We start from the raw sequence: 11,276 nt of genomic DNA, 5'->3' as shown, positions 1-11,276 counted from the left end.
TGGAATTCTAAATTATGGCAAAACTTATACATGCTTAAAACTCAGTTCTGCACCAGTTTTCCTCCCAACGTGTTCCCAATCATTTCTCTCCTTATAAACACTGGTAAACGATTCTTGAGGCATTTGCGGTAAGCGTTTCAATAAGGTGGCTGTTAGTCCGAAATGCGGTTTCAATATATTCTGAAACGAACCCCTTTCATCCCTATCTAATGTATTTCCCTTTGTTTCGCAGAACGAAAAAGGGGAAGCAACTCAGAGATTGGGGTACACATCGCTAATGACGTATAGTTAAGCTGGTGTCACTTCGCAAGATGTTGGTACCCAAAGCAGCGGAACCAGGATTCAGCATCCTTCCTCTGATCACAGATTTCTTAAAGCAATCGTTTTGCACATTTCAACATCCTCTCTTTCCTCCCCAACACCTCCTCCAAGCCCGCCCCCTGGTTCCTTCCCCCTCTACCTCGCCCCCGCCACGCTGACCCCAGCCTGCGCATGCGTTCTAGGAATCCCCTACACTCACGGCGCACGCTGAGTATTGTCGGGGGCTATTCTCTCTCTCAGGAACATGGCGGCGAGTCAGGGAGGTGGTGGTTGTAGTGGGGGCGGCGGTTGTGGTGGAGGTGGAAGTAGCGGTGGCGGTGGAGCGGCCGGAGGAGGTGGTGGAGCCGGAGGGGGAGGCGGCGGCGGCGGGACCCTGGTGGTGCCCATCCCGGTACCGACTCTTTTCGGCCAGCCGTTCCCTAACGGGCCGCAGTGGAACCCGGGGAGCCTGCAGCCTCAACACACCGCAAGGAGCCTGGACCGGGCCCTGGAGGAGGCGGGCAACTCCGGCATCCTCAGTCTCAGTGGTAGGAAACTCCGAGACTTTCCCAGCAGCGGCTACGACCTGACCGACACCACCCAAGCAGGTGACAAGGCGGGCACGGGGTGGTGAGGAGACGCTGGGCTGAGAACAAGGAGGTGGAGGGAGTGGGTGAGTGGGTGGCTGCGTGGCTGCGTTGTTGGACTCTGCTGGTCTGGGCGGGTGCGCGGGGGAAGCGAGACTGACGAAGTCGGAGCTGCCTGTTCTGAATGTGGGGGGCAGACAAGGGAATAGGGGAGTCGGGGAAGGAATGCGGATTGAAGGATGTGTGGAAAGCCGGTGGGCTCTGAGGGGTGAAAGAGCATTATTGTTAAAGCTAGGTTGCGCAGTAAGGGGAGGTAATGACACCTTCCTTAACGCAGTTCTTCCAACTCTCCTGAATGTACCCATCTTTCCCGGGGGGTGGGTGGGGGGGAAAGAGTGCATAAAATAAAAATTTATACATATTATATTCTGAAAAGGCATACGTGCCTGCAAGAATGGTATATCGCTTTTCATAGTACAGCAGCAATATTGCCACGGTTTTTCTGTATTCTTATTTTGTGTGTTTTAATCATTTTAGAATATTCTTGCCTTCTTGTCACGTATGCCTTGAAGACTGAGATTTTTCATTTTCCTGATGTTGAGAAGGTAGTGGTGGTTAAATTAGTGTTTGCTGCAGTCAAATTAAATCATCAATCACTTAGGTGTCTCCTTACCCAGGGCAAGAATCCTTGTTTTGAATTATGTTAGAGTCTTAATTTTTATAGCAGAAATAGCCAGAAATTTTAAGGGCATTTTTGAGAAACATAATTAACTCTCTTGTCTATGGAATTGTGGGTTAATGGTTTATCATTTTGGATGAGAAATTGGCTATTGTAATGTTCTTCAAATACTCTCTGGGACTCTTTGTTGTGGATGGCATTTTTTTGTTATGAACACACTCCGCTCTGCCTTATAAACCAATGCTGATTATTTTAGGTATGTTTTGGTGTTACGGAAGGGTTTTTTTGCTTTTTATATCTTTAAATTTGCTATTTATATGTCTGTTTTCATCTGCTTTGCTGAAACAAATCATGGACAAAATTATTTCAATAGATGTAGTAAGTTTCAAACAATATAGTAAGTAAATTCACACATAATGAGAAGTTAATAAAAGGCTTCCTATTTTCAGAATAACACTATTTCAGTATATGCAGTTTCTGGATTTTAAATCAAGGTATGGGTTTGGAGGAGGGTGGGGAGGAAGAAAACCGAAAATTGAAGCCTTCCACCCAATCATTCTTTTAGGAATTATCCTAAGAACTATGAATACATACTTTTTTAAAAAATTTATTGGGGTGATAATTGTTAGTAAAATTACATAGATTTCAGGTGTACAATTCTGTATTACATCATCTATAAATCCCATTGTGTGTTCACCACCCAGAGTCAGTTCTCCTTCCATCACCATATATTTGATCCCCCTTACCCTCATCTCCCACCCCCTATCCCCCTTACCCTCTGGTAACCACTAAACTATTGTCCTGTCTATCACTTTTTGTTTCTCATTTGTTTGTCTTGTTCTCTTGTTGTTTTTGGTTTATATACCACATTATCAGTGAAATCATATGGTTTTCTGCTTTTTCTGTCAGACTTATTTCGCTTAGCATCATACTCTCAAGATCCATCCATGTTGCCACAAATGTTCCTATATAATCTTTTCTTACTGCCGAATAGTATTCCATTGTGTATATATACCACAACTTCTTTATCCATTCATCTATCGAAGGACATTTTGGTTGTTTCCATGCCTTGGCCACCGTAAACAAGCTGCAATGAACATTGGAGCACACGTGTCTTTATGCATAAATGTTTTCAGATTTTTTGGGTAGATACCCAGGAGAGGGATTGCTGGGTCATATGGTAATTATATTTGTAATTTTTTGAGGAACCTCCACACTGCCTTCTATAACACCTGCAGCAATCTGCATTCCCACCAACAGTGTATGAGGGTTCCTTTTTCTCCACAGCCTCTCCAACACTTGTTACTATTTGTCCTGTTGATGACATCCATTCTGACTGGGGTGAGGTGATATCTCATTGTGGTTTTTATTTGCATATCTCTGATAATTAGTGATGTTGAGCATTTTTTCATATGTCTATTTGCCATTTGTATGTCCTCTTTTGAGAAATGTCTCTTCAAGTCCTCTGCTCATTTTTCAATTGGGTTGTTTGTTTTTTTGTTGTTGAGTTGCATGGGTTCCTTGTATATTCTGGATATTAGCCCCTTATCGGAGGTGTTATTTGCAAAAATCTTCTCCCATTCAGTTGGTGGCCTCTATATTTTGTCGATGGTTTCTTTTGCTGTGCAGAAGCTTTTAAGTTTCATATAGTCTCATTCGCTTATTTTAGCTTTTACTTCCATTGCCTTTGGAGTCAAATTCATAAAATGCTCTTTGAACCCAAGGTCCATAAGTTTAGTACCTATGTTTTCTTCTATGCAGTTTATTGTGTCAGGTCTTATGCTTAAGTCTTTGATCCATTTTGAATTAACTTTGGTACATGGTGACAAATAGCAGTCCAGTTTCATTCTTTTGCACGTGGCTATCCAATTCTCCCAGCACCATTTATTGAAGAGGTTGTCTTTCCTCAATTGTATGTTTTTAGCTTCTTTGTCAAAAATTATCTGTCCATATTTATGTGGTTTTATTTCTGGGTTCTCAATTCTATTCCATTGGTCTATGTGTCTGTTTTTCTGCCAATACCATGCTGTTTTGATTATTGTAGCCCTGTAGTACAAGCTAAACTCAGGGAGTGTGATACCTCCAGTATTGTTCTTTTTTCTTAAGATTGCTTTGGCGGGGCCGGCCCGGTGGCTCAGGTGGTTAGAGTTCCATTCTCCTAACTCCGAAGGCTGCCGGTTCGATTCTGACATGGGCCAGTGGGCTCTCAACCACAAAGTTGCCAGTTCAATCCCTCGAATCCCGCAACGGATGGTTGGCTCCGCCCCCTGCACTAAGATTGAACACAGCACCTTGAGCTGAGCTGACTCCTGGATGGCACAGTTGGTTGGAGCGCGTCCTCTCAACCACAGGGTTGCCGGTTCGACTCCCGCAAGGGATGGTGGGCTGTGCCCCCGACAACTAGCAATGCAACTGGACCTGGAGCTGAGCTGCGCACTCCACAACTAAGACTGAAAGGACAACAACTTGAAGCTGAACGGCACCCTCCAAAACTAAGATTGAAAGGACAACAGCTTGACACACTGTTCCCCAATAAAGCCCTGTTCCCCTTCCCCAATTAAAAAAAAAAAAAAAAAAAGATTGCTTTGGCTATTCAGTGTCTTTTGTGGTTCCAAACAAATCTGAAGATTTTTTGTTCTATATCTATAAAAAATGTCTGGGATTTTGATGGGGATTGCATTAAATCTGTATATTGCTTTGGTTAATACGGCCATTTAAAATATGTTGAATCTTCCAATCCTTGAGCACAGAATGTCCTTGCATTTCTTTGTATCTTCTCAATTTCTTTAAAAAATTTTGTATCTTCTCAATTTCTTTTAAAAAATGTCTTACAGTTTTCAGGATATAGGTCTTTCACATCCTTGGTTAGGTTTATTCCTAGGTGTTTTATTCTTTTTGTTGCAAATGCAAAAGGAATTTTTGTGTTTCTTTTTCTGAGATTTCATTGTTAGTATATAGGAAAGCAATGGACTTTTGTACGTTGATTTTGTAGCCAGCAACTTTATTGTATTCGTTGATTGTTTCTAATAGCTTTTTGGTGGAGTCTTTAGGGTTTTCTATATATAGCATCATGTCATCTGCAAAGAGTGATAATTTAACTTCTTCATTCCCAATTTGGATGCCTTTTATTTCTTTCTCTTGCCTGATTGCTCTGGCAAGGACTTCCAACACTATGTTGAAAAGCAGAGGTGATAGGGGACAGCCCTGTCGTGTTCCTGAACGTAGAGCAAAGGGCTTCAGTTTTTCACCATTAATTATGAGATTAGCAGAGGGCTTGTCATATATGGCCTTTATTATGTTAAGGTATTTTCCTTCTATACTTATTTTATTAAGTGTTTTAATCATAAATGGATGTTGTATCTTGTCAAATCCTTTTTCTGCATCAATTGATATAATCATATGATTTTTGTCCTTTATTTTGTTTATGTGATTTATCACATTGATGGATTTGCGGATGTTGAACCATCTTGTGCCCCGGGATGAACCCCACTTGGTCGTGATGAATAATCTTTTTAATGCATTGTTGTGTTAGATTTGCTAGAATTTTGTTTTGGATTTTTGCATTTGTATTCCTCAGAGATATTGGTCTGTAGTTTCCGTTTTTGTGTTGTCCTACCAGGTTTTGGTATTAGGGTAATATTGGCTTCATAAAATGAGTTAGGGAGTACTGTCTCTTCTTCAATTTTTTGGAAGAGTTTGAGCAGGATTGGTATTAGATCCTCTTTGAAGGTTTGGTAGAATTCACTAGTGAAGCCATCTATCTGGTCCTGGACTTTTGCTTTTGGGAAGGTTTTGGATGACTGATTCAATTTCGTTACTGGTGATCAGTCTGTTTAGATTTTTCCAGTTCTTCATGGTTCAGCCTAGGAAGGCTATATGTTTCTAAGAACTTGTCCATTTCTTCTAGGTTATTGAATTTGGTGGCATATAGTCCTTCATAGTATTCTTGGATGTTCCTTTGTAATTTCTGTGGTGTCCGTGATAATTTCCCCTTTTTCATTTCTGATTTTGTTAATTAGTTCTGCTCTCTTTTTATCTTAGTGAGTCTAGCCAAGGATTTGTCAATTTTGTTAATCTTCTCAAAGAACCAGCTCTTTGTCACATTAATTTTTTCTATTATCTTTTTGTTCTCTAGTTCATTTAGTTCTGCTCTGACTTTTGTTATTTCCTTTCTTCTGCTGACCTTGGGTTTCCTTTGTTCTTCTTTTTCTAGTTCTTTAAGGTGTAACATGAGGTTATTTCTTTGGGATTTTTCTTGTTTCTTGAGATAGGCCTGTAATGAGATAAAGTTACCTTAAAACTGGTTTCGCTGCCTCCCAAAAATTTTGGTAGGATTTATTTTCATTGTCATTTGTTTCTATGTATCTTTTGATCTCTCCTCTAATTTCTTACTTATCCAGTAGTTCTTTAAAAGCATGTTGTTTAATCTCCATGTATTTGTGCTTTTTCCTGCTTTCTTTTTGCAGTTGATATCCAATTTCAAAGACTTGTGATCAGAGAATATGCTAGGTATCATTTCCATCTTCTTTAATTTGGTAAGGCTGATTTTATGTCCCAATATATGGTCTATCCTTGAGAATGTTCCGTGTACACTAGAAAAGAATGTATAGTGTGATGTTTTAGGATGAAGTGCTCTATGTATGTCAGTTATGTCCATTTCATCTAATGTGTCCTTTAGGGCTGATATTTCGTTATTTATTTTCTGTTTGGGTGATCTATCCATTGCTGTCAATGATGTATTTAAGTTCCCTAGTATAATTGTGTGTTAGTCCATTTCTCCCTTTAGTTCTGTTAGCAGTTGCTTGGTATATTTCGGTGCTCCCTGATTGGGGGCATAAATATCGATGACTGTTATGTCTTTGTCTTTTATAGTACCCTTCACCATTATGAAATGTCCACTTTGTCTCTTGTTAACTTTTTCACCTTGAAGTCTGTTTCATCTGATATCATTATGGCTACACCTGATTTTCTCTGGGTACCATTTGCTTGGAGTGTCAATTTCCACCCTTTCACTTTCAGTCTATGCTTGTCCTTGTAGCTGAGATGTGTCTCTTGGAGACAGCATATGGTTGGGTTTAGTTTTTAGGTCCAATCTGCTACTCTGCCTTTTTCTTGTTGAGTTGAGTCCATTTACATTTAGGGTGATTATTGATATGTTTGGATTTCCTGTCATTCTATCTTTAGTTTTCTGGTAAGGGTGTGTCTCCATTGTTTCTTTGCCTTTTTGTTTTGTCTGTTATTTCTGTGTGGTGGTATTCTATGATGTTTCCCTCTGTTTCTTCTTTTATTACAGTATATATTTCAGTTCTGGATTTCTTTTGAGTGGTTACCCTTAATTTTATGTAAAACAAAGTTTGATAGAGTATTCCATTTTCTTCTGCACGCTTACTTTCTCCATTCCCATATTCCAGTTTAGGCCTTTACTCTCCCCCTTTTTATATTTTGGTTGCCAGAAATTGTCCCTGTTGATGGTTGTTGAATAGTCTCCTTTAATATTTCTTGTAGTGCAGGTCGTGTATTAGAAAATTCCCTCAGCTTCTGTATGTCTGGAAAGGTCTTTATTCCTCCTTCATATCTAAAGGATATCTTTGCTGGATATATTATTCTTGGCTCATGGTTTCTTTCAATAGTTTGAATATTTGGTTCCACTCCCTCCTGGCTTGTTGAGTTTCTGCTGAAAAATCTGATGATAATCTAATGGTCTTTCCTTTGTAGGTAGCTGTCTTCTTTTCCCTGGCTGCCTTGAAGATTCTTTCTTTGTCGTTGATTTTAGACAGCTTCAATACAATGTGCCTTGGAGAAGGCCTGTTGGGATTGAGGTAGTTAGGTGTTCTATTTGCTTCTTGGATTCGAGGATCCAGTTCTGTCCACAAGTTTGGGAAATTCTCATCAACAATTTTTTTGAATATATTTTCTGTTCCCTTCTCTCTTTCTTCTCCTTCTGGTATGCCCATTATTCTTATATTGCTCTTTCTGATGGAGTCAGAAAGTTCTTGTTGAGTTCTTTCATGTGTTTTAAGTTTCAAGTCTCTTTCTTCTTCCATCTGTGTTATTTCCATGTTTCTATCTTCGATGTCACTGATTCTTTCCTCCATCTGGTCAACTCTACTACCTAAGCTGGTTATTTCATTCTTGATTTCTTCCATTGTGTTCTTATACTCCAGAAATTCTATTTGGTTCTTTTTAAAAATTTCAGTCTGTTTCGTAAAATGTTCATGTTGTTGTTTGATTGTGTTTCTGAGTTCATTAAACTGCCTTTCTGTGTTTTCTTGCGTCTCGTTGAGTTTTTTCAGAAGTGCAATCTTGAATTCTCTGTCATTTAAGTCACATATTTCCATATATTTAAGTGCCTTTTCTGGAGAGTTTTCACTTTCTTTCTGAGTTGTCTTGTTGCGTTGGTTATTCATGGCAATTACTGAATTATTATTTCTCTTCCTAGACATCTACAGGAGTGGCTTCTGCAACAGGTTGATAGGAAGAGGTCTTTCTTTTGTTTTCCAGTACTTGTTGGTAGAATGTTTTCTTTTCTGTCTGACTGCAGCCTTTTTTTTCTGTCTCACACAGTAGTGGTATGTTTTCTCTGCAATATTCCAGCTTCTCATACAATGGTGCAATTCCCTGGGAGACGGACTTCTCCTCTTTTAATAGTTCGCCTGGGTCACAGGGCACAGTGTCCGTGTGGGTATGCAGAGAGCTTTTGAAGTTCCAAAACTCTTCCTTCTCCAGATTCAGAGCCCATATGTTTCAGCATTTCTATTTACTCCTGTTGGGTTCCACTCAGTTAGGTGGGTCCAGGGGCGGGGTGAGTTGTGAGAGTTGGCCCAGAGCAATGTGGGCGACCACCACCACAGCAGGTCATGCTTCCACAGCTCCCCCGCTTTTGCTGGAACTTGTTGGGCTGCAGATCTGTGTCTGCGGTCCACAGTTCTCAGAACAGCAAATATTCTATACTTTTGATCTGACACTGCTACTGTTCTGCTTCCAGCAACGGGCAGGTGGGGGCGGGGCGAACTCTGGGAGGGTAGGGAGTGGGCGGCTAGTCTCAGTGCCTAAGTCTTCTGTTCTCTGCTCGGCAGTGAGGGCTTAAAGCACCGTTTTCAGCCTTCGTGCCTCTGTCTTTTCACCGAGGTCTCTGCCGTGAGCATTGGGTTCAGCCATGTTATATGCTGCCCCCTCAGCCCTGTGGGCCATAAGTAGAGCCCTAGCCATTCGAGTTCTTCCCTTTGCCGCAGCTAGAGCGTTTCCAGGATGCAGCGAGCTCGGAGCACTGAGCTAGGTCTGTGTCCCTCAAGAAAGCATAATTGATCATTGATTTTGTGGTATTTGGAAAGCATGCTTGAGTATTTACTCCTTTACTCTGAACAGATTTCCTAAACAATACGTTTACATGTTTATGAATACATTGGCAAGATATTGTACTACTTTGTATGTCCTTCAAAGGCTTCAAGAAAATTGGTTTCAGACTGCATCATTATTGGGATATATTGTTTTGCTTATTTTCCTTCATAACGTATAATGGATCTGCCTAGGAGAAAGTTCAAGCATCCTGCCTTGGCATTCAGGGCTTTCACTCTTTCTGGCTCCAATTTATCACTGCAACCTTACCTTCCCCAAAGCTCTTACATAGTACCCTCTGTTACAACTAGGTCTACTTCCTGTCCCTCAAATATGTTTTCTGAATTTCTGCCTCATTTTTGTAGAAGGACATCCACATGCTTCCGATTTCCTTCTTTTCTCGACCTGTTCAAGACCCAGCTTTCCAAGTAGCTGTCTCCAACTCCTTTAGTCCATAGCAGTCTCCTGTTTCTTTGAATTTCCATGGTACTTATTGTCTGTAGTCTTTACTTGCTAGTGCTGGCTTTATTTTCTTTTTATGTTTGTCTTACTGTCCCTGAGAAGATGGATAGCTCCGTAAAGGCAGGGAATAAGTCATGTACTTGGTCAGTCTTCTCATTATATATTGTACTTGATAATATTTTTCATAAATACAAATATCATGTGGTTATAATCTTTCATTTTTAAGCCTTCAGTTGGTGTTTGGAGGCAAGCATGAACAGAACGCAGAACCATGTTTGTTCTTGGTAAAGCATTTGTTCATTATAAACTTTATCAGGGTCTACAGTAACACAGGACTTTGTGAGATAAGTCCACTTCATTTTACTTTTTTTCCCCTGTAGAATGTATGTTCCTTGTGGGAACACTTCAAAATTTAAATGAGAAATCTGAGGGACTCATATGCCATTTTTGGACAAACTTCAGGCATGAACTGTTTAGGGGCAATGTTTTGGTATCTAAAGAGAATAGTATCCATTATGTATAAATGAAGGTAGGTACACTGGAATTGAAGAAAAATGGAGCATGTCTGAGATTATACATACGTACAAAGACATACACACAAACATACACATATATACTTTTACATTGCATATCCTTTGATGAAAATAGTTTCTTGTTCATGCTGTTATACTTAAAATGACTCTCATTGCGATAATGTTTCAGATTAGACAACCATATAATGGTTTATTGGCTTGGGAAGAGACTGGAGGAAGGAAAAATAGGTAGGAAGCTATTTTATTAATCTAAGTGTGAGGTGGTGAGAATCCGGGTTAAAACAAAATTGGTAAGAAGGGGAAATTGATAAATTTCAACGGAAGTGGGGAGGGCTTTTTGTATTATTTTGCTGCTCCTTATATATACATAAGATGAAATAGGCCAGTGGTTCTCCACCTTGGCTGCACATTAAAATCTCAAGGGAGTGTTTTTAAAAAACCTGTGCCTGGGCCCCACCCCGGACCAATTAAATCAGAGCCTCGGGGGCCAAGAGTCTTGTTTTATTTTTTTTTTAAATGTCTGCTCAGGTGTTTCTAATGAGGAGTCAGGGTTGAGAAACTAAAAGAGCTCACTTTTAGGCACTCAAGGAATATTTATTGTTTGAGTGATTGAGAATATTGCTAAAAGTCTAGTGACTAACATAAAGCCACTTGTCAAGAGAGTCAAAAACCCAGACTAGGAGCCAAGTATTCAAGTTCTAGTTCAATATTCTTTTTAATAGACTTGTGTGAAGCAGAGACTCATTTTATTTTCCATCATATTATGTCGATAGTGAATAGAAACATACCAGGAAGGTACAGTTTCTTCAGTTCTCCTGTATTACTCTGGTTTACATATAATACTGTTTGATAAGTTTGCATTAAGAAAATAGTGCCTCCAAAACATGTAGCAGCAAAATCTTGTTTTCTCTACTATTAACTGTCTTGCTATGAGTTAAAATGGATAGTAGGTAGCAAATGGATAGATAGCAAAATTTATCTCTTTGGTGTCTTTTACCTCTTTTTGCATTTCTGGTGTCTGTTCTTCACCTGCCCCGTTCCTCCTCCTGCTGCTGTCCTTGTTTCTTTTTTTCTCTTTAGCCTCACTGCCCCTTCCTTTGCTGGGATGGAGCTCACAGATAATTATGGCAATCTTTCTAGGAGATGAACATTTAAAAGAGAGAGTTTGCTAATTTACTTGAATCTCCAGTTGGTGGTTTGTGTTTGTGACCTTTTTGAGTAGATCTGCTTTCCAGATACTTTTTGATTAAAATCCTCACCCATATAAAGACATAAAAACAGAGATTAGAAAGTTGGTAAACCATTTCAGAAAAGTAGCTGACTCTTGCTGTAATGTCTTGTTTTTGATGGTCTGTAAATAAGCTTGGCAAGACGAAGGGA

At 39.9% G+C, this 11,276-nt stretch overlaps 1 protein-coding gene across 8 annotated transcripts in view; it reads left to right on the top strand.

Moving 5' to 3' along the window:
- Window positions 1–520: 520 nt before the first annotated feature.
- The window catches only part of LRCH2 (leucine rich repeats and calponin homology domain containing 2), a 165,612-nt gene continuing 154,856 nt past the window's right edge, over window positions 521–11,276 (top strand). For all 8 annotated transcript variants that reach the window (XR_012493305.1, XR_012493304.1, XM_074323565.1 and 5 more), the window contains exon 1: window positions 521–908. Coding sequence is in view for 6 of the 8 variants with exons in the window: in XM_074323565.1 (XP_074179666.1) it covers window positions 566–908 (343 nt within the window). In the remaining 2 variants the exon portion in view is untranslated. The remainder of the gene's footprint in view (window positions 909–11,276) is intronic.

Source organism: Rhinolophus sinicus, chromosome X (genome assembly GCF_036562045.2).
Source record: "Rhinolophus sinicus isolate RSC01 chromosome X, ASM3656204v1, whole genome shotgun sequence".
Taxonomy (NCBI): domain Eukaryota; kingdom Metazoa; phylum Chordata; class Mammalia; order Chiroptera; family Rhinolophidae; genus Rhinolophus; species Rhinolophus sinicus.
This window is presented reverse-complemented; position numbering and strand designations above follow the sequence as displayed.